Source organism: Moschus berezovskii, chromosome 18, assembly GCF_049115385.1.
Source record: "Moschus berezovskii isolate FMDL1 chromosome 18, NW_MosBer_1.0, whole genome shotgun sequence".
NCBI classification, from domain to species: domain Eukaryota; kingdom Metazoa; phylum Chordata; class Mammalia; order Artiodactyla; family Moschidae; genus Moschus; species Moschus berezovskii.
This window is the reverse complement of record NC_142477.1, coordinates 34,853,600-34,876,574: the sequence shown is the minus strand read 5'-3', so window position 1 is coordinate 34,876,574 and position 22,975 is coordinate 34,853,600. Positions and strand designations below refer to the sequence as shown.

Sequence of the window (22,975 nt, the reverse complement as noted above, 5' to 3'; positions counted from 1 at the left end):
CCAGATGGCCAGTTCTGTAGTTTAATAAGTAGAACCCTGGGTCCCCTGCAGCCCCCTTCAGCAGGGCTGCACATGCCATCGACCCATTGTTTTACAGTGATGAAAGCACAGGTTTAAGTGATCTTTGTCTCATCCACCCCACCCACAGCTGTTGGCATATAAATTATGTCTTTTGATAGCACTGTTTAAACCTCATGGTTTATGTTTTCTTACCCTGGCAAAGGGAATGATGGCGGAGAGACTATGTTCTTTCTGAATTTACATTTTGGAAATTATACCATTGATAGAAAATAGACATGCTCTCTCTTGTCCTTTGACTTCTGTTCTGGCCTTTGTGGCTCTTGTGCTGAGACTCTCTTGCCTTCTGTCCGATCTTTTTGCTGATGCAGAATTGACCCCAGCTTTCTATTGAGAAAGAGCCTCCTTGCCTCGGCAGCCAGTCTGGCGGCTGCTTGACTGTGGCTGTGTAGTAGCCCCAGCTGTGCGTGGCCCTGGGAGCTGTACTGAAGATACACAGACAGATTTAATCCAACAGACATTTGTCCAGTGCCTTTTGAGTTTGAGGCAGCTCACAGGTGATTTCGGTTAGGATTTGGCACCATCACTGCCGGGCCCCAGGTTCAGTTCCTGGTCAGGGAAGCCTGTCTTCTTCCTCTCTGCTTGCCACCTACCAACCTCCTCAGCACGACCATACCCTTAGTGGTCGTGGCTCAGCTGGTAAAAAATCTGCCTGCAATGCAGGAGACCTGGGTTCGATCCCTGGGCCAGGAAGATCCCCTGGAGAAGGGAGCGGCAACCCACTCCAGTATTCTTGCCTAGAGAATTCCGTGGACGGAGGAGTCTAGCGTGCTACGGTCCATGGGGTCGCAAAGACTTGGACACGACTGTGCAGCTAACATTTTCACTTCTTTCAAAGGCAAGTAAGACATAGCCCCCACTCACCAGGAGGTGTGACTACCTGGGGTGGGGTAAGAGTTCGATAAACATGCATAATAAAAGGAAGACTCTGCTAAGCGCTTCAGTGGAGGTCAAAAACCCAACAGCCTTACCAGACTGCTGTGGGGCCAAGGAGAGCTCTGGTGGTTGTTCAGGGATTATGGCTCCGTTATATACCAGGCACTTGAATAATTGAGTTCACTTGAAACAATGTGCCCTCTTCCCTGTTTGTTTCTTAGGTTGCTTTTATAAAGTGGGTGCGGTAGTCTGCTCTTTGGAAGCATTTGTACATGTTTAAAACACACACTACTTCGTTTTAAGCATCAGTGGTTTTATTTCCTCCCAAGCAAGCCTACTCAGAATTTTAGACTTGAGAAAGGAACAAGACAGCCAGTAGGCTAGTAGGTTATTTGGGCATCCCTGTCCAGCACTGCAGGTGGAAGAACAGGGCAGTTTGGGGAGCTTGGTGGAGCTTGGTTGGGGAGCTTCCCCCGCCCCACTGAAAGCCACTCCTCCCACCCCTGCCCATCCTGCCATGCAGTTAGTGCCACCTTCTGCCAGGTCTCCCTCCAGACAGCCTCTCTAGGTGTCATCTTGCTATTTCTAGAGCCTCCATTCTAGTTTGTAGCTGTAAACTGCTTGAAGGCTTTTTCTGACATCGCATCACCTGCTGAATAAGTCTGAACCTCCTCGCCTGACAATCCCAGCACCCGGTGACTCAGGCTACTCTTCCAGGCACATTGCTGTCTTCCCCGTGGCCTTTGGTTGGGGGCGGGAGGAGAAGGGGACGACAGAGAATGAGATGGCTGGATGGCATCACCGACTCTGTGGACATGAGTTTGAGTGAACTCCGGGAGTTGGTGATGGACAGGGAGGCCTGGCGTGCTGTGATTCATGGGGTCACAGAGAGTCGGACACCACTGAGCAACTGAACTGAACTGAACTGAAGACTGAAATGCTTATGCTGATTACATCCATGAAATTAAAAGACGCTTACTCCTTGGAAGGAAAGTTATGACCAACCTAGATAGTATATTAAAAAGCAGAGACATTACTTTGTCAACCAAGGTCCGTCTAGTCAAGGCTATGGTTTTTCCCGTGGTCATGTATGGATGTGAGAGTTGGACTGTGAAGAAAGCTGATCGCCAAAGAATTGATGCTTTTGAACTGTGGTGTTGGAGAAGACTCTTGAGAGTCCCTTGTACTGCAAGGAGATTCCAGTCCATTCTAAAGATCAGTCCTGGGTGTTCATTGGAAGGACTGATGCTAAAGCTGAAACTGCAATACTTTGGCCACCTCATGCGACGAGTTGACTCACTGGAAAAGACTCTGATGCTGGGAAAGGTTGGGGGTGGGAGAAGGGGACGACAGGGAATGAGATGGCTGGATGGCATCACCGACTCTATGGACATGAGTTTGAGTGAACTCCGGGAGTTGGTGATGGACAGGGAGGCCTGGCATACTGTGATTCATGGGGTTGCAGAGAGTCGGACACGACTGAGCGACTGAACTGAACTGAACTGAACTGAAGACTGAAATAATTCCTGTGCAGTCGAGCATGCCCTCTCCCTTCCCTGAATGCCAGCAGTCATTGTAGCCATGCTCACATTTTGCCAGCATTTCTTTTATGGTGCAAGTTTCAGTTCTCCCAGGTATTATTAATATTTTGTGTCATAGTTTGATTTTTTTTTAATACTGTGAGCATTTGGAAGGTCTTTGATCCTACTCTCTTTTCTTTTTTTCAAATTCTTTTTCTTTTCCAATTAGTGCCTTTCAAAAAGCAGGGGCTCAGTAAATAAGTCTTAAAGGAAAGAAGGCCATTCATGATATTACTTTTATTCCAGGTTTTTTACTTGTTGATTAAAAACAGGGAAATGGGAGTGTTAGGAAAGGTCATGGTCAGAGCCTTCAGAAGTTTAACGGCTGGTGAGTCTTGGGGTCGCACAGAGTTGGACTCGACTGAAGTGACGCAGCAGCAGCAGCAGCCCTTGTACTGCAAGGAGATCCAACTAGTCCATTCTAAAGGAGATCAATCCTGGGTGTTCATTGGAAGGACTGATGTTGAAGCTGAAATTCCAATACTTTGGCCACCTCATGCGACGAGTTGACTCACTGGAAAAGACTGATGCTGGGAAGGATTGGGGGTGGGAGGAGACGGGGATGACAGAGAATGAGATGGCTGGATGGCATCACTGACTCGATGGACGTGAGTTTGAGTGAACTCCGGGAGTTGGTGATGGACAGGGAGGCCTGGTGTGCTGTCATTCATGGGGTCGCAAAGAGTTGGACACGACTGAGCGACTGAACTGAACTGAACTGACTGAGCATTTACAAAAGACACAAAGACTTATTAAAGTTAACAGGTAAAAATCTGCCTGCCTATCAAAACTACAAAATAATTAACTTTTATGGTTACATGTTAACCTGTCATTTTTTGAAGTGTCACTGTTGAACCACAAAAATCTCAGCTGTACAGTTATATTTAACTAATGCAAATCATAGCGAAATGTTACCACAGCAAAGGTCTCTGAAGGCATTTGGTCGCATTCAGGGGATCCATGTTATCAGTAGGACCTTTGGGGATGAGGGGCCAGAAGACTGTAATGGAAAAGTAAGAAACTCAAGCAGCCTTCCTTTGTTGTGTTTTGTTTTGCTTGGTAGAGTCACTGCTGGACATAATGTGTGAGGATATATGGGATCAATGGGGAAACATGTATAGACTGTTTATTAAGGTCTATTTAAGGAAATGGTAGTTGCAGAGTACCGTTTCAATCATGCTAAGTTGCTTCAGTCATGTTCGACTCCTTGCAACCCTTTGGACTATAGCTGCCAGGCTCCTTTGTCCATGGGATTCTCCAGGCAAGAATACTGAAGTGGGTTGCCATTTTCTTCTCCAATCAGTTATATTAAGTATTTATCATTAAAAACAGTAACAGTGCATTGAATATACGTGAATAGATGCTTAATCTGGGATCCATGGGTCCAGTTGGATCTGAGATCTAGTAGGGCTTCTCCCCGCAAGTGTTCAGTTAGATGTAATAGTGAAAGTCACTCAGTCGTGTCTAACTCTTTGCAGCCTCATGGACTGTACAGTCCATGGTCTTCTCCAAGCCAGAATACTGGATTTTGTAGCCTTTCCCTTCTCTAGTGGATCTTCCCAACCCAGGAATCGAACTGAGGTCTCCTGCATTGCAGGCAGATTCTTTACCAACTGAGCTATGAGGAAAGCCCCAAATGAGGTATGCCTGTAGTCTCTATAATAATATTTTTATATAATTACCATAGTGTGAAAATCGCTCAGTCATATCTGACTCTCTGTCGTGTCCGACTCTTTGCGACTCCATGGTCTATACAGTCCGTGGAATTCTGCAGGCCAGAATACTGGAGTGGGTAGCTTTTCCCTTCTCCAGGGGAATCTTGCCTACCCAGGAACCCAGGACTCCCACATTGCAGGCGGATTCTTTACCAGCTGAGCCACAAATAGATGTAATGGACAGAAGGAATTCCTGGGTTGGGTGGAAGTTTCAGTCAACCTGCAAGGCCCATTCTAGCTCTGCCCTACCAGTTGCCCCTTGAGGCTTGGAATGCAAAGGTAAGAAAATGTCGTTCGTCCCCTCCCTCCAGCAGTTACCCTTGGACTTGGCCCATCCCAGGATGGTTTTCTATGGAGTAGATGACACCTTAGAGTAATTACTATTACAGGGAGACTGTTCTGTTTTATGAAGTGTTTTGATTTCCACAGACCAAATGTGCTATCTAACTGTTACAGTTAATCTAAATTTCATAATGCCTCTGTTGATTCAGTTCTCAAAAGCAAATGGAATGTTTACTGCTCTGTAAACATCTCATCTTGGAGCTTGCTAGTATTTAAACAGGGGTGATTAAAGGAAGTATAAACAACGGAAGAAGGAACAAAAGACTTGCCGCTGTAGACAGCAAGGACCAGCAACTCACTCTGTCCATTTTTGCAGATAAACCACTGGGTTAGAAATTGTCCGATATAATAATAAACTAAAGTGGTATTTAACCCCCATTTTCGTTTGTGGCCTACTGCCAGAGTTTAGTCACAGTGAGGATACAAAAAAACATATGCTGGATAGGGGACAAATTATTTAATGGATGGCAGACTTACTATTGAATAAACTTGTTTAGCACTGTGACCTTGTATTTTAACACACTGAATAATAGTCTACCTTCAAGGTTATTAAAATTCTCAATGTAGTTTCTGTCTCCCTGAAAGTTTATAAATGAAATTAAATAAAATTTATACCAATATGACTTAATTCAAAATAGTATATGACTCAAAGCCGCTATTATTCTCTGACTGGTTGTCTTGTTATTCTTCAATTAAGCATGAGACAGTCCAAAGTATGGTTCGTCTTCACTCTGGACCCTGGCCAGGGTTTCTTGCTTTCCACCTTAACTAGATTTTCCTATATTGTACTTTGAACTGTTGGGAAGATGATAGTCTTTAGCACAGAAAATGCATGTTTATTTTACTGGCTTGTAGGAAAAAATAGGGTAATGTTAATGTCTGTCTTTTTAAAAAATTTATTCTTTCTTAGTTCCTATCATCTCTCAGGCAGTAGCTTATTTTAGGATCTTCTGCATGGATTCAGACAACACGCGAGTTCCCAGCCTGCTCGAGTCGCAGGCTGGCTTGTCTCCACCACTTCACAGAGCTTGCCCTTCCGTGGCTTCAGCCATCTCCTGGTATGAGTCAGTGCTCTCTTCTCGTCTTGCTGAGTCTGTTTCTTTATTGAAACATGCTCTTCTGTTTGGCTGGAGGATAACACTGGCCTCCTCTTCCTCCCACCACCTTGCCGGTTGCCCTAGCTGGCTTCCTTTCTGCTGGGCCACAGCCATGACCCTTTCCTAGGCTCAGTCCTGGGACCCCTTGCCTGGCTGCCTTCTCTGCCTCACTAGTGCCATCCAGTTTCAGCATCTGAAATCCTGTTGACGTATAGACCACTCCTATAGTATTCTTGCCTGGAGAATTCCCTGGACAGAGGAGCTTGGCAGGCTACAGTCCTGAAGAGTTGGAAATGACTGAGTGACTAACACACACACATAGATTTATTACTAACTTTGTTCTTGCCTGTGAACAGTAGGTTAATATGTCTAGCATTTTGCTGGATCTCTCCATTTGGATATTTTACGCACATTTCAAAGTTAGCATATCTACAAGGCAACTCTTGCTTCTTCCCAAACCTGTTCCCCATCTTGGTCTTCCCGTTGCAGTAAATGGCAGCACTTTTCACCCAGCCACGTGAGCCAGAGTCTGGCACTGCCCTTCATCCTTTTCTTGTAGGTTAGCTTCCTAGTCCCAACTATCAGCGCCTCTTTTCTGCTCCATCTTTCAAATGTCTCCCAAATCTGACGGCATCTCTGCCCCTCCTCTGTCACCTCTTCGGCCTGAGCCTCCATCGTGTCACATCAGGACCACAGCAGTATCCGCCGCAGTGCTTGTCTTTCCTGCGCTCAATCTCTGCTAAAGGCAGCCAGAGCGGCCTTTAAAAGCTTCAGTTAGATCAGGTCACATCTCTGCTAAACGGGGAGATGGTGACCTGCTTGCACTGAGAGACTCGCAGGTGGAAGGAGGCTTCCGTGAGCCACCTTCCTGCTCGGTTCAGCCTTGTACTCCGACATGAGAAACTCAGCTTGTAAGATGCACCTTCCTCAAAATAATTGACATATAAATAAAATGCAGTCTCTGCACCGAGGGAGTGTACTCATTTTGATTAGGGATTCAGGTGGGGATTCATCTGGAGCTCACATTATGCTAGACCGCGAGGGATGAGTCGGTTTTCAGGGAATCTTGCTGTACAGGGGAGACCTGAAAGCTCCAGGGCAGCACAGAGCTTGGCCTGCACAGAGGCACTGAGTATTTTAGGGGATGCTCTCTTCAGAGAGGATCAGGCATTCTGGAAAAGGATCCAGTGCATTGATGGGAGAGAATAGCAGTGGTAAAGAACCCACCTGCCAATGCAGGAGACCTAAGAGATAGTAGTTCATCCCTGGGTTGGGAAGATTCCCTGGAGGAGGACACAGCAGTCCACTCCAGTATTCTTGCCTAGAGAGTCCCATGGACAGAGGAGCCTGGCAGGCTACAGTCCATAGGGCGGCAAAGAGTCACACACGACTGAAGCAACTTAGCATACACACACGCACTTTTCAGAGAGGACCGGGCGGTTTTGGAAAAGGACCCAGTGGACGGAGAAGGCAATGGCAAGCCACTCCAGTACCCTTGCCTGGAAAATCCCATGGATGGAGGAGCCTGGTAGGCTGCAGTCCGTGGGGTTGCTAAGGGTCGGACACGACTGAGCGACTTCACTTTCACTTTTCACTTTCACACATTGGAGAAGGAAATGGCAACCCACTCCAGTGTTCTTGCCTGGAGAATCCCAGGGAAGGGGGAGCCTGGTGGGCTTCCGTCTATGGGGTCACACAGAGTCGGACACGACTGAAGTGACTTAGCAGCAGCAGCAGCAGCAGCATTGGTGGAAGAGGATAGCAGACTGAAAAGGTAGGTTAGGCCCATTTTAAGAGACTTTAGACATGAGGTCAAATTCAGAGTTTGGACCTTGGGAAGCTAGAATGTGGTACCAGTGCTGATTTTCCACTACTCTTACTCTGAGAATGCATTCTCCCTTCTCTCGTCTACCTGAGAGCAATGTAGAAAGATTCACAGTTGTTAGGCTGATGTCTCATTGCCTTAAGTCTGATTCCCAGGGGATGGAGGCACCAGGGTAGAAAGCCTGAACCCCTTAGTAGGGGGCAGTTCTCCCTCCTCCCTTCCCTACTAGGCAGCCCCCTGGCGGGATGGCCATCAGAGCCCTTGATTATGAGGAGTCAGTTAGGGTGCTTTGATTACTAAAGGAGTTAACCCTCAGCATCCTTTCCTTTGAGAAGAGAGGGAGGAAATGTAAATGTGGGCTATTTTAAGAGATCTTTTTAATTCTCCTGTAGGATTAATCATAACGAACGGTTGGAGTTCCTGGGTGATGCTGTCGTTGAATTTCTGACCAGGTAAGTAGGCTTTTCTGCTGTCCCCAGTAATTGCATTTTACAGGCAACATACTTAATACATTACCTTCTTTGTAATTAGCCCAATAAAGCCTTGAAACACAGTGGTTTTGGTCTCTCCTGTAGAGCTTAAAAGCTCCATGTCTGTGGCTCTTGCCCTGATAACTTGCGCTCACTGATGCCGTAATGAGCAGGATTACAAGATGAAAGGCTAGCATCTCTGTCCTGTCAAGTTTATGTTCAAGTTGCTACAGCCACGAGAGATCAGCTTGTCTTGGTCTAGATGCTTCAGAGCTTATATTCAATTTGTAAAGAAAGGGATGATATTTTAAAATGTCATTTCATTTTCTGGGATTTGTCTTTGATCCCTTTCTCACTCTTTCTGAACTCAAAGGAAGGAAAGCTCACGAGAATTTCAATAACTAGATTTTTTTGGGTGTGTCTAGTGTATGTGTGTCTGTGTGTTTGTGTGTTTTCTCCCCGGAAATGTTTTTAGATCCTTCGTTTGGAGGTAGAGGTAGGAAAGTACATTTTGGTTTTTCAATACTCATAAAATTTCTCTCTTAAAGGGAGATAACACATGTTGCTTTTGGAACTGTCTCAAGCAATTTTTATTCTCTTTCAATCATTTCTTTTCCCACGAAGGGCAAAGTGAGGCAAAAGAACAGTTTTCTCAGTGTGTTCTCACTGGACACAATAGGACCAAACTAGCTTAGCTGCCTCAGTCAACAGTGGGTCTTCGGAACTAGTTTGAGAGTTAGGAGTGCAGTTACCCTTGTGGTCCGGCCTGGTTTTCTATCAGCCTTCTTCCTAATTCCTGTACTTCCCTGATCAACAGCCCTGGCTCTGTTTGCCACTCCTAGTTCTGTTCCTGTCCCCATCTGTACTTGTGACGAATGTGCCACCTGGCTGCCCTGCTCAGGGCTTTCCTCAGGGGCCCTTATAACCCAACCCAGGCAGAGCTCTCTGTCTCCAGGCTCACTCTTCAAGTGTTAGATAGGACTGTTCTCGGCAGGATGAATGATTGTTCAGGTCTTCATTGTCATCGTATTTCAGAGAGCTCTTTTTACAGAAGTCATTGTGAAGAGATGAGTGGATGGTGTTTGGGTTTTAGCACGTTCAGATATACTATGTTTATTGTTTAACCCTTCAGAGGCCTTTCAGTGTAGTTCAACCCAGTTGGTGTACACTGTGCAGATATTATGTGTCAGGCCTGTTGTTTTAGACCCAGAACCACATACAGAATATTGTGATACATACTTATCTATGTGCTTTTTTTTGGCAGTGTCCATTTGTACTATTTGTTTCCCAGTCTGGAAGAGGGGGGATTAGCAACCTATCGGACTGCCATCGTTCAGAACCAGCACCTTGCCATGCTAGCAAAGGTATGTGAAGTGTCTGCACTTTATTTGCAGTGAAGTCTACATTCTCTTCATCAGTCTGTGCATAACTTTGCATTTGAATCAGTAACCCTTTAGGGTGTATTAAGGGCTTAATATTTTATTGACGAGGAAGGATTTTTTGTTTGTTTGTTTGTTTGGGTTTTAAGGACTCAGCCTTATCAGTCCTGTTACCTTAGTGAGTTTCACCAGCAGCTAATGAACTCCACAGCAAGGTGTCTCAGTAACAGAAGAGGAAAAAATTGACAGACGTGCATGAACAGAGTTAAACATTTGGGGAAAAGGAACATGAGAACAGAGCAAAAGAAATGAAAGATTTCATATTTTCCCTTTGTGTAATATTTCTGAATTACATTTGTTTTTAATTTACTTTAACAGACAGAATTATAGCTTTGAATAGAATACTCCAGGCCATTTTTATCCATGGGGGATACTTTACAGATCGTTGAGAATCCCCCCAAATCACAAATCCTATTAATTAGGATTTTGCTTTTAGGCTGTTTAGCCAGCCACGTTGACTTTGCCGAGTGACTGACAGAACCTTTCCTTGATTTAGATTCGTATTAGGCATGTTGCTTATGTTGTCTTATTTGATCTTCCTGTCTCTCTGCAGTGTCTTGTTATCATAAATCCTAACGGATAGGACCCTGGCGCTTGTTTGGGAATTCAGGATACTAGCAGGGGGACCATGGACAAATTGATATTCTCTTTGCCAAGCCATAGCTTTCTCATCTGTAGAATGGAGATCTGTTAGCATCTACCACATAGGGGGGTTGTGAGAATTTAAGATTACCATTTGAGTTTTAATGATTCGTTTATAAAGTGCTTGGTGCAGTGCCTGTTCATAGTAATCACATAAACATTTGAATAAATTAGTAGGAGTTAGTTGTTTTTATTTCTGCTGCCACTTATAAATTACGTTTATCAATCAATTACATTTTACAGGCCTGTGGGTTTATTCAGTAGGGACAACGGTCGGAGAAGGCAATGGCAAGCCACTCCAGTACTATTGCCTAGAAAATCCCATGGATGGAGGAGCCTGGTAGGCTGCAGTTCATGGGGTCGCTAAGGGTCAGACACGACTGAGCGACTTCACTTTCACACATTGGAGAAGGAAATGGCAACCCACTCCAGTGTTCTTGCCTGGAGAATCCCAGGGACGGGGGAGCCTGGTGGGCTTCTGTCTATGGGGTCACACAGAGTCGGACACGACTGAAGTGACTTAGCAGCAGCAGCAGCAGCAGCAGGGACAATGGTGGCTGTTAAATTCCCGAACACTAGTGATCTGTTGTAAAAGCTTTTGTGAGTTTTCCTTGGTTTTTAAGTAATTTCTAGTTTTTCTTCATTTTTGATATAAACATTGGAATTTGGTAGAAAAGACTAGATAAAACCCCTTCTAGTTTTACAACTGACTTCTTAATTTGATCTTGCCAAGGCATTAATTACATTTAATATGTGGTTAATTTTATTCCGTGGTTTTGTGTTAGCAGGAGTGTATTGCTGTATTTTATAGAACATCCTCATCGTTAACTGTGGTGGTAGGCTTTGACCCAGCTTCAGTGGCATTTGAGAATTTAAATAGTGATGTTCAGGAAAAACCAACTTGGTTTTTAGGCTGATAATGAATGAAATTCAACAAGTGCTTCAATGTTCGTTGACTTAATTGTCAAGATGCTTCCTGAGAGCTCACGTAAATGTCTGTTGGAAATACCTTTAATAAGCAGATTGTCGGCACACTCTCCCCCACCTCTCCCTGCCATTGTTTTATAATGGAATTTCATGATTATTTTTCAAACAGTTGTAGGAAGGATATTTTCAAAATGTGGGAAATGAAAATAGAAGCTGTTCCATGACACAGTGGGTGCTGTATAGCGCCATGAGTTACAATGGGGGTGGCCATTGGCCATTTCTTCCCTTCAGGGATGTCTATGCAATACTCCTCCATGCCAAACCCTGATGTACCCATAGCACTCAGCACCCATCTGCTCCAGCAGAAGGCAGTGGTAAACCTTGCCCTGCTCTCTAGACCAGTGGTTCTTAACCATTTGAGAGGAGAGACTTGATGGGGGAAGAATGCTGACTCTGAGAAGGTAATAAAAGCTTTAGGTCAGCACTCCAGATAGTGAACATTTAACACATGCACAGTGGAACATCACTCTCCTTTTCAAAAGTTCCACTAATGCCTTCATGAAAAAAATAAGGATATAGAGCCGGGATTATGAGAAGTTAGAAAATTCATAACATTCCAGAATAGTTGTTTGTAATAGAAAAATGGCTTGCAGTCTACTCTCAAAGCAGGGCTCCAGAGATAGCAAACAATTGGATTTTCCCAGTGAAGTTGTGAAACAAGTAAAATTTACATATTCTAGTATAAACTCTTGCACTTGGGGATCAGTTTTTGAAAAAAGGTGCTTTCTGCTCTTGTATTTGTGGTAGTCAAAACTCTCATTTGAGTTTATAATACACTCATGAATTCCTAGCAATCCAAAATACTGATAGCATGTATACCCTATTTTTATTTTATTGTCTCTTTTTCAATGTAAATGAATATGGTTATTTTTAACATACATACCAAGACACACAACATCTGAGTCTCTTTTATCTGAGAGCTGATGAGATTCATGTTGTCCTAGGCTGTTCATTGACTTGTGACTTGTTCCATATTATGTGGCATGTTATGGATCGAATATATGGTAATAGAAACAGATTTATTGTGTGCTTAAGCAATGTTTATATCCTTTTCCTTTTATGGAACGAATTATGATTTCCATTTATTCAATCTCAAGAGTTTTGTAAAAACCATTTATACTGTGTCTGGTTCTAAAAGGACTTGATTTGTCCTTTATGAGACAATAGGAAAAGAAATAAGCAGGGACTGAACTCAAAACAAAGAGAAAATATGGGTGACAGTAAAATAAAGCCAGAGGTAAAGTTATTGTGCTCAGATATGTTCATCAGTCCTATACAATTTCCAGAATGGAGCCATAACTCTGTCTCTAAGCTTGTCTGAGGTCAAATAGAAAAAGAGTATATAATTCATTACAAACAATATTCCCAGAGCCCTTAAGGTACTTCTGACCCATTACTCAGATTTTCACTGAGCCTTCAGAAGGATGAGTGTGGAAACCTCACAAAGGGACACAAGCACAAAAATATATGGCTCCCCAAATCCAAACCCTTATTAAATAAGAAAAAAAAGATTTAGAGAAATAAGGCATTTTTAAGTCTTCTGAGAGTCCCCATCTACTCCACCACATAAAAATCTCTTGATTTTTCATACAGTACAAAGACCATCAGTACCATATAACTTTGGAATCCAAGAGGTTAACTTCGGGTTGAGTTTGTATCTCTAGACATATTGGGTAAACTCAAAGGCATGGCCTTGTAATAGAGTCTTATTCCAAACTTAGGCTAGTGCTTTTTCTGAACTTGGAGTTGTGCATATCAGATCTGGTCCGTTCTGAACCTACTTGAATCATCAAAGTTCATAGAAGCTTGCTTGGGGGAAAGGCGAGGTTGGTCAGCGCTGAACTGTGTGTTCAGTTCAGTTCAGTTCAGTCACTCAGTCGTGTCTGACTCTCCGCGACCGTATGGACTTGTAAAGAATGGTAGATTAAACTTTCACCTAAGGCCAGTTAATTTGTAACTGTACCCTCTAGGAGATGCTGAGTTATAACAGTTATGATTTTGCTGATATGCTCTTACTTTTGTCATTCTGAATTTTGTAGAAACTTGAACTGGATCGGTTTATGCTTTATGCTCATGGACCTGACCTTTGTAGAGAATCAGACCTTCGGCATGCAATGGCTAATTGTTTTGAAGCATTAATAGGTAATTTCTCTTTTATAGTCTAGTATCTTGCATGTCTGAAATGTCTGGAGAGCACATAAAATTCAGTGTGAAGCCTTGGGACAAAATTACTTGTTCCCAAAGCATGTGGGGTCCCCAGTATGATACCCGCCTCCTTGTATTGTAGTTATTGTGGTTCTTCCAGAGCAGCAGTCGTGCTTTCTTTTCTTGAATTTCTTGTATCATGTCATGTACATGCTTAGTATATACTGAACTGAATTGAAGTGAGTTAATATGAGGATGGATTACTTGCCAGATTTGATTCAGGATCACATACATAAATAAGTTGCTGGTTAGGCCCTAACACTTTTTTTTTTTTTTTTAATAAAATTTGAAGCTATTTTACAGGATTTTCTGCTTTAAATTTCTTGAAGACACTGCATATTAAAAATCCTAGGGCTTGAGTCTCTACAACTATTGTTTATTCATTTGAAGCATGACTAGTGCAAACATGCAGGCTCTTTTCTTCTTCAGTTTCTTTCTTACTATAACCAGAGTATAATTAGCTGTTTGTACAGGAAAGTTATGAAGAGTTAATTAGCAGGTGATTGCAAGGATGCTTTACAGTGAAATGTTACAATAGATTGACAATTCCTTGATTTTTTTAGGTAGATGATTTAGTACATTTTATTTTTCAAAGGCCTCTGTACTTTCTTATCAATTTTGCCCTCTTCCTTTGAAAATGAATATAAAAGCTTCCCATTATAGTTTTATGCTGATGATGGTAGCAAGAGAATGTTTAATAATTATCCACAGTCTTTTCACAGCTATGTCTGTTTTGTACAAATATGTCTATTTTCAGAGGGTTTGTCATGTGGAATGACTGCTCTGTAATTTTTTTTCACATAATATTTTTGACAGTTAATGTTACAGTTAGCCCCATAGCCCGGCACACATGGTTCAGTTCCCTCTCACATTATTTATCAGTTCTGTGTCTTTGCCAGGTTACTGAATCTCTTTGAACCCCAGTTTCCCCATCTATGACATGGAGATAGTATCACTTACCTCACAGAGTTGTAACAACCTTAATATTTGATCCTAAATGCAGCAAATCCAGGGCCAATTTCCATTTCCATTACCCCTCCCCCAGTTCACCTACTGTGAGCCCCAAACCTATAAATCTTTTCTAATATCCTCTTACTGAGGTGTCCTTAAAGGTGAAGATAAAAATGTGAAAATGCTTTGCATAGGGCCTAGGGCATAAGTGGTCCCTCAAACCCCTGCTATTACTAATATTATCATCTTCATCATCACTGTTATTATTATTACCGCTATTGATAAATAATAAATGTATTTAGTCATCAAAAGCCCAGGTGACTAAGTTTCTGTTTTACATGGAAGATAGCCTTTCTGAAGACAGATGTAAAAGGTATGATTTTAAGAACCACCCTACTCCAGAGTTATTTGATTCCCAGTTAAAACGTTACTATAGTACTTACTGGTTATGATTAGTGGTAAATATGTGTACAGTGCAAAATTATTTCAAAAAATTTTTAAGAATATTTTAAATTAAAGGTAAAGGTTATCCTACTATTTTTTTGGCAGAAGCCTTAATTTATCTGTACTCATATTTTGTCTGTGGCCTGAAATATAAACTATAGATATAGAAAATGAAACACTATTTTCATAAAGTCAAGTATTTGTATATAGTTCCCTCAGTAATGGTTCATACCCATATCCTTTATGATAGATCATAGTTGGCCTGTTTTTCTTACAAAATTAGGTTTATATTTTGGTAAATTGAATTTTGTATTTCATTCTAACTTATAACACAAAGCATGGTTAAAAGAGGGAAAATACTACCTTTAAAACAATTGCTTCTGATCTGGTTGATTTTTTCCATGAGTGGGTTTTGGTTTGCCTTTTTGCTTTTTATAGCTATATGTAATTTTCTCTGAATATTAATGCAGCCTTCCTTTCGGCGTCCTCTTCTTTTATCTAGGAGCTGTTTACTTGGAGGGAAGCCTGGAGGAAGCCAAGCAGTTATTTGGACGCTTACTCTTTAATGATCCGGTATTTATTTCGACTCATTTGATTTTTCTCAGTTATATATCATTAGAGGATTTTATATCAATTAGTCTTTGTATTTTAAAGAGCATGTAAGAGAAACAAAAACCCCAAATCTACCCTAGATGGTAAGATTTCAAGCATTTCAAAAATAGCTTATTCAACTCTGTACAGATGGTTAAGATCTGTGGGATCTGTGGACATTTACACTAGGACTTTATCCCCTATCCAAAACCCCATCTTTTGTCATGATCACTTGTAAGTTAAATGTGAATACAAATATGGTAGGACCTTGCTTTATTTTAAAGTATGTTAAAATTAATTATGATTTTATATTTTATAATCATTGGGTACCTACCCCATGCAGGCTTAGTTGAAGCTATAGTCTTTTGACTTTTCTGTTTATGATTTGTTTTTATGTAAATTATGTAGACTAGATCAATGTATATTAATTTTAGAAAGTCAGTTCATAGGGAGTTTCTGATAGAGCTATGAATAAGAGTATGGAAGTACTTCTTTTAAAAGCAAATTATAGTTTAAGAAAAAATGATAGATTCTAAAATAGTTTCTGTTGTTACTAAAGTATTAAGCTATTAATATTGCCAGGGCTACCTTTTTAATCCTGCATGTAATAAATTCTTTTTGTACCAAAACAAGTCAATTTAACATTTAAAGGGAGAGGCAACTCTGTATTCCAAATTGAAATGTCATTATAATTGAATGAAATAGCCCTCACGGAGCAATAAAGAACATGGCAAGCCAGTGTTTTAAGCGTTTGTGAAACCTTCAACTTAAGTGGCTGTCCGATGTTATTACTGTATTCCTTAGGATAGTTAAAAAAAAAAAGAATCAATAGTTTTGAAAAATGGGACCTGGATGATGTTCATATCTGAGGATTTGATTTTCTTCTACCTGTTTTTATAGAGATAGGTGATGATTTTATATGTGTAAATTTCCTCCTGATGGGAACATTATCCACAGGTGTTCCATGTCCCCCATTTTTGTCTTACAACCTATAAACAAGTCTGCATGTTGATTTATACCTGTAAGAGATGTATTTCAAGTCTTTTTCTCAAATCTTAAAATAACTTTGTTCTGGCCTTTTATCTTTTGTGGGCAGTTTCAGCAACCTCGTTTCCTTATTTCCTCTTCCAGTCTTGCCCCTGTGAGCCCCTACTCCCTTCAGCCTGTCCCACCTCCAGCTACTCCTGCCCCTATCCCCCATCCACTCTGTGTTCCTGTATGTGTACGCAGCTTTCACCCGGTGTTCTTAACAGCCTCAGTTTTGTTTAGATTCTTTTCTCTCTTTAAACCGCTTCTCTCCCACTTGTCTACTTAGCAGGCTTATCTTAAATTTCTAGTACCAGGTTCAATGCTGGCATGTGCAGTGTTTAATAAATATTTGTTAAAGGGATGAATTGAATAAATGACCAAATGAAAAAGCAGAGTCTGAACATTACCTTACCGGTGGGACAGCTGACAGTCAGCTTAGTTTTAGCCTGTCTTTTCTTTTGTGAAATTGAACAGGGCTCAGACACACCAAAGCAAAGCAGGTCAGAGGGCAGCCCTGGTGGGAAAGAGGTCCTCCCTCCTAGAGAGGGTCGTCCACGGTTTTCCCGATTCTGTAAGACCTTGAGGAAGCACTGTGTCCTGTTGATTTGGAAGCTGGCTTTCTCTTTGTCGTCTTTCTTTATCAGCCTGGACTGCTTTTTACTCCTTCAGCCCCAGGCGGATTCTGCCAGTTCTGGTTTCAGGTCTGTGTGACCCAGCTTACCTGGTACATTCAGAGCTGTCATTTCCATTCAGCTATCCAATGACCCTCTTAGACAGCGATTCCTATATAAACTTTCCTAGTCTTCCACTGCCCCTCGCACACCCCCTTTGGTCTTTGCATGTGGGTCCCAGTTTCTCTGACCCTGGCCTTTCTTCAGAGCGCCGGAAGCTGGAAAAAGTGTCTTTTCAGACTGACTTCGGGCAGCTTCATGTGGATGTTCCACAGACACCTCATCACAACAGGTTTAGTGTTTGAATTTGTCACCTAAGCCCCCAGTACACTTCTCCTTCTCTCAGTTTATGGTGTAAACTGGAAACCTCAGGGTCTTCTTTTCGTTCAGTCACAGACCCCTGGCATTCCGGCCCCTAGTCTTGACCGTCCTGCTGCTTGAACACTGTCCTCCTCGTCTCTCGCCTGAGATAATCAAGCTGTTGTCGTTCCCCACTGCTCTAGTGCATCGTTCATGCAGTGTCTTCTTCTTCATGCACAGATTCGATTATGGTCTTTGTGGCTTAAAATCTTTGGTTTCTTTATTGCCTGCCACAGCCTGTATTACACAACGGAGCATTTCATAGTTCCCATAATCTGACTCCCACCTACTTTTCCAGTCTCCTTTCTTTCCACTCCCTCTGTGTGCCATTCTAGAAATCACTTTAAAATTTTTTTTAAGTTAAAAAGCTTTTTTAGATTTATGGAAAAATTGAGAGGAAGGTCCTGAAATTTCCCATATATTCCCTCCCCCAACACATGCCCAGCCTCCTCCACTATCAATAGCCCCAACCAGAGTGATACATTTGGTACAATAGATGAATCTACATTGACACATCGTAGTCACCCCAAGTTCATAGTTTACATGAGGGTTTACTCTTGGTTTTGTACGTGCTGCGGGTTCAGACATATATATGTATATAATGACAGATAGCCATTATTACGGCGTCATGTTTTTTGCTGCCCTAAGATTCTCGATGTTCTGCTTATTAAGAACTATGCTTTTGTGTGTGTGCACTTTGAGACCTTTTATTTGAGTATGTCCCATGCCCTGCTTTTGATCATTTCCCTCTGCTGTACGGAATTCCTTGTGTTCTTCAGAATTTAGCTGAAGAGTCCCCTCCTCTTGGAAACTTGATCTGACACCCTAGGCAGAGTCAACATATACATCACCAGTATAGAACTTGTCATAGTTTATTAAATTGTACTCATTTACCCTTATTCTTCCGTAGTAGACTCCTCTGAGGACAGAGCTAGTGTCTTATTCAGTGTCTTACTTAGCTGATACCTAAGAGATGTTCAGTAAAAACATGCTGCATGAACTAATGTCCCAACAGTCGATGAACATTTTCCAGAAGAGCAAACTGAAGGTAGAGGCTTTCTCCGAGGTCCCTGGGCTAACAGAAAGCAGAGCTGGGAACCCAACAAGGTCTGTTCCGTTTCTCTGACACCAGGGTGCAGCAGAGCTGTATCTCAGTACAGGGTGCAATCAGGGAAAAGGATGCCATTGAAACTGGCTAGTTGTGAGGTTTTAAAGCTATTACAACAAGATGGGTGGCAGCAGACATCAAAGGACAAATCAGTGTTTTTGAGTGAAAAAGACATAGGAGAAAGGAGAAAGATGACTCTCGAAGTCCTTGAGAATCTTCTGCTTTGGAGACTGGAGTTGGTCCAAAGAGATACTTGTTTATCGTCATTGTTGATGTCCTTGTTGTTAATATTGGCATTCCCTGTGTGCCACACTGGGTTCAGTGCTTTCAGTACGTCGCTCACTGAGGCATCAGGGAACACTCTGAAGTAGGTACTGTGATTATCTTTGTCGAACGCTTGAGGAAAGGTCGGCTTAAGGGAGGTGAAGAAACTGGCCAACAGGGAATCAGGGTTGAATCAGGCAGCCTGTCTCCTCAGCCTACAGCTTTTCCTAACACCATCATCCCTGCTGCTGCTGCTAAGTCGCTCCAGTCGTGTCCGACTCTGTGCGACCCCATAGACGGCAGCCCACCAGGCTCCCCCATTCCTGGGATTCTCCAGGCAAGAACACTGGAGTGGGTTGCCATTTCCTTCTCCATCAGCCCTAGCTGAAGGTAAAAAGTGATGATTTGGTCATTTGGATATGAGGTGCTGCTGCTGCTGCTGCTGCTGCTGCTAAGTCACTTCAGTCGTGTCCGACTCTGTGTGACCCCATAGACGGAAGCCCACCAGGCTCCCCCATCCCTGGGATTCTCCAGGCAAGAACACTGGAGTGGGTTGCCATTTCCTTCTCCAATGTGTGAAAGTGAAAAGGGAAACTGAAGTCGCTCAGTCGTGTCTGACCCTTAGCAACCCCACGGACTGCAGCCCACCAGGCTCCTCCATCCATGGGATTTTCTAGGCAAGAGTACTGGAGTGGCGTGCCATTGCCTTCTCCGGGAAATGAGGTAAAAGACGCCAATTAAGGTGCTTAGAGTTACGGATGCGTAGCTTGGATGAGTGGAGAAGGCACTGGCACCCCACCCCAGTACTCTTGCCTGGAAAATCCCACGGGCGGAGGAGCCGGGTGGGCTGCAGTCCATGGGGTCGCTGAGGGTCAGATACAACTGAGCGACTTCACTTTCACGTTTCACTTTCATGCATTGAAGAAGGAAATGGCAACCCACTCCAGTGTTCTTGCCTGGAGAATCCCAGGGACAGTGGAGCCTGGTGGGCTGCCATCTATGGGGTCACACAGAGTCAGACACAACTGAAGTGACTTAGCAGCAGCAGCAGCTTGGATGAGAGGTCAGAACTGCAGCAGAGGTGAACAAATGGTTTAAACAGGCAGCAGCTAAAGCAGTGGGGCGGCGGGCACTCCAGAGGAACGGGTAGTGGCTCTTGGTGGAAGCTGAGTACATGTCCGTTTCAGGTATAGCTGGGGGAGAAAAAGCAGTGAGAGAACTTGAGAAAGTCACAGGAAGGGAGTGACATTCCGTGTAATTTATGCTACAGAGAATTCTAGGGAAAGGTTATTGAATTGGTTAAGAGAAGTTCTTTAAAAGCTTTGAAAGAACAGTTTGATATTTAAACTTAAAAAAAAATCACAAAAATAAAATATCAGAAACAAAAGCTAGACGTAGTTTAATATGCAAGATGTACAAAATTATCAGGTATTTTTATTTCCCTTTGTCATCATCTGTATCACATCATAATACATTTTACTATACTTTTCTTCTCCAAAAATTAAAAAAAATTTTCTTTTCTTTAAAAAATTTTGTCATTTATCTCAAAAACCAGTTGTCGAGGCCCGAAAGGAGATTCAGTTAGAGGCTCCCTAGAGTCTAAAACTGAAGGAAAAACACTTTAATCCTGAGGAAAGTCTATTATAAATGCCTCTGGATTTAACTCAGTGGATAAAATAGCATATTAGGATTTTCTACAAAGTTAATGCTTTTATTTATTCTCTTATTTCAAGTATACATTTGTAGTGACCCACAGTAAAAGTGTGGTCTCACAAATCTAAGAGTTTAGGAACTAGATATGGGTGTTTTCCACTTCCGTATTACTCAATGATAATGAATTAGTGCTCAAGTGAAGGATCATTCGAGATGAGTTTTAATTCCAAAAGGCACAGCCGATGAACATTTCTGAGGAATGGTAAACTAAAAAATATAATTAAAACAGGAGCTTAATCCACTGTATTAGGTTAAACGAATGTGTAACTCAGTTTTAAAAGGTGTCGTTGACTCCTGGGGGCGGGGGTGGCTCTTTTCCTCCCCAGCTTAATAGGCTAATTAGAGTCACTACAGGCAGTTGGAGTGGTGAAAACACTTTTAAAAAATTCGTTTGCCAGCACTATCGAATTTGCAATAAGTGGAGTCAGCATCTGAAATAGTTCAGTATTTCACATAATGGCATTTTATTTAGTACTCTAGAGTGTGTTAAGTGACTCCCTCGAGCATTAAAGGCATCGCTCCATTTTCTAGGACCTGCGCGAAGTCTGGCTCAATTATCCTCTCCACCCACTCCAGGTAAGTGTGACCTTCCTGTCTGCAGTGAGCTTTGTAACTCCAGGTACTCACGATGCTTCAGTTTGCCTTTTGTCCCCTTCTACTTTTATCCTTTGATTCCCTTCAGTGGCATTATGACTTTAAGCTGGGGTATCAGAGTGGAGAACTTTGGAACAAATACTAAAATGAGGCCATGCATTGTGTTTTTGTGGTCTGGGGTGAGGTGGGCGAAACACTGGGAGTTGCCATTGCTCGGAAGGCAGGAAGAGCTACTTGTGTGGCTGTGGTTTGGTCCCCTCTCTTCCCCAGAATAGTGATACTCAAGACATAGTGTGTTGTCTCCAGTGTGTCTACATGCCTGCTGCTGCTGCTAAGTCACTTCAGTCGTGTCCGACTCTGTGCGACCCCATAGACGGCAGCCCACCAGGCTCCCCCATCCCTGGGATTCTCCAGGCAAGAACACTGGAGTGGGTTGCCATTACATGCCTGCTATTATAGGGCAAATAATATGGAAGCAGGTCTGGGCTTATTACAAAGTAGAACAAATACTAAATTAACATTGCTAAATTGTAACCTAATTTGTATCTTAGAAATTCAGAGATTTGACTTCAGTTGGATAAAACATTGTAAACAATGACTTTATTCAGGATTTTGAAATTTAAAAGATCTATATATGGTGACACTCTTTCCCAATTGTTTTAAAAATTCTCACTCTGCTTTTATTACCATTTTACCTTGGAGACATCTATACATACATACATGTAAATGTATACTCATACATTTTTGTATATATATATTATGTGTATATAATAATCATCACTAGTAGCTGAACTCTCTTATGAGAGGCTTCACAATAACACGTGACATTAATTCAGAGTATTTTAGAAGTATTTTATGAACATGAACTAGCCCAAAGTTCCTGAAAGTATTCATTTCACATGTTTTATACTTGCTCTCTGCTAGTGGTTAAAGGCTCATTGTTACGCGGAGCACCTGCCTAGTGGTATTAATATAATAATCTCCAGTGTAAGCTGAATCCAGTGTAATGATGATCATTTGCCAAAATAGGTTAGCCCCTTGAAGATACACAGCGGTCAAGTTATTCAATGCAGTGATTCTTAAAAGCTGATCACCATACCTGCAGCATCTGTGTTACTTGGGAACTTACCAGAAAGGCAGATTCCTGGTCCTTGTTCCAGTCACGCTGAGTGAGAAACTCTGGGTGCAGGGCCTTGCGGTCTGCTTTTAACAAGTACTGCAAGAGTTTGAAGAGTGCTAAAGTTTGAAAACTGCTGAGTTACCAGGTAGATAGATATATTCCCTAGGAGGGGTTCTTCAGCTTGCCTCTTCCTTGGAGAGCTAGTATAATACTTAGGATTTTGAACTATCTGTGTATAGTATTTGGCCTTGAAATCTGATAGAAGGTTGGAAAATATTATTTGAGCCTTCTTTAAATATTAGGTTTGTTTGCCATTCTAAGGGATGAGAAAGAAGCTTTCATGTTTTATTGGCATTTCAGAAATTTCTGCCTGTGGGAACAAGAAGTTTACAAAACACTTAGAATTGATAATTACATTTGTAACCAAAAACTGCCTGTGATATTTATTTGTTCGTTCTTGTAGCTTCAAGAGCCAAATACTGATCGACAACTTATTGAGACTTCTCCAGTTCTACAGAAACTTACTGAATTTGAAGATGCAATTGGAGTAATTTTTACGCATGTTCGACTTTTGGCAAGAGCATTCACATTGAGAACTGTGGGATTTAACCATCTGACCCTGTGAGTTAGAAATACTCTTGTAGTTCTAACATGACCATTTGGATACACAGTCCCAAACCTTTGCCGGGTGCCCTTTCAAGGAATTGGGGTTTCAAACATATTTCCATGGAAGTCACATCATCAGATGGATGAGCAGCCAGACACTGATGTAGACCAGGGCATATGCTCTAATTCAGTATTTTTGGTCTCATTGTCATGAATCTTATTTCTTTATAAATTATAAGCATGAAGGAAGTAAAGTTTTTTCCTATGA

The 22,975-nt window shown here is 42.1% G+C and overlaps 1 protein-coding gene across 5 annotated transcripts in view; it reads left to right on the top strand.

Moving 5' to 3' along the window:
- The window catches only part of DROSHA (drosha ribonuclease III), a 121,930-nt gene that overhangs the window by 77,319 nt on the left and 21,636 nt on the right, over positions 1 to 22,975 (top strand). For all 5 annotated transcript variants that reach the window (XM_055422233.2, XM_055422234.2, XM_088827641.1 and 2 more), the window contains 6 exons: positions 7,906 to 7,965; positions 9,248 to 9,347; positions 13,091 to 13,193; positions 15,154 to 15,224; positions 20,919 to 20,963; positions 22,565 to 22,722. In XM_055422233.2, coding sequence (XP_055278208.2) covers positions 7,906 to 7,965; positions 9,248 to 9,347; positions 13,091 to 13,193; positions 15,154 to 15,224; positions 20,919 to 20,963; positions 22,565 to 22,722 — 537 coding nt within the window. The remainder of the gene's footprint in view (positions 1 to 7,905; positions 7,966 to 9,247; positions 9,348 to 13,090; positions 13,194 to 15,153; positions 15,225 to 20,918; positions 20,964 to 22,564; positions 22,723 to 22,975) is intronic.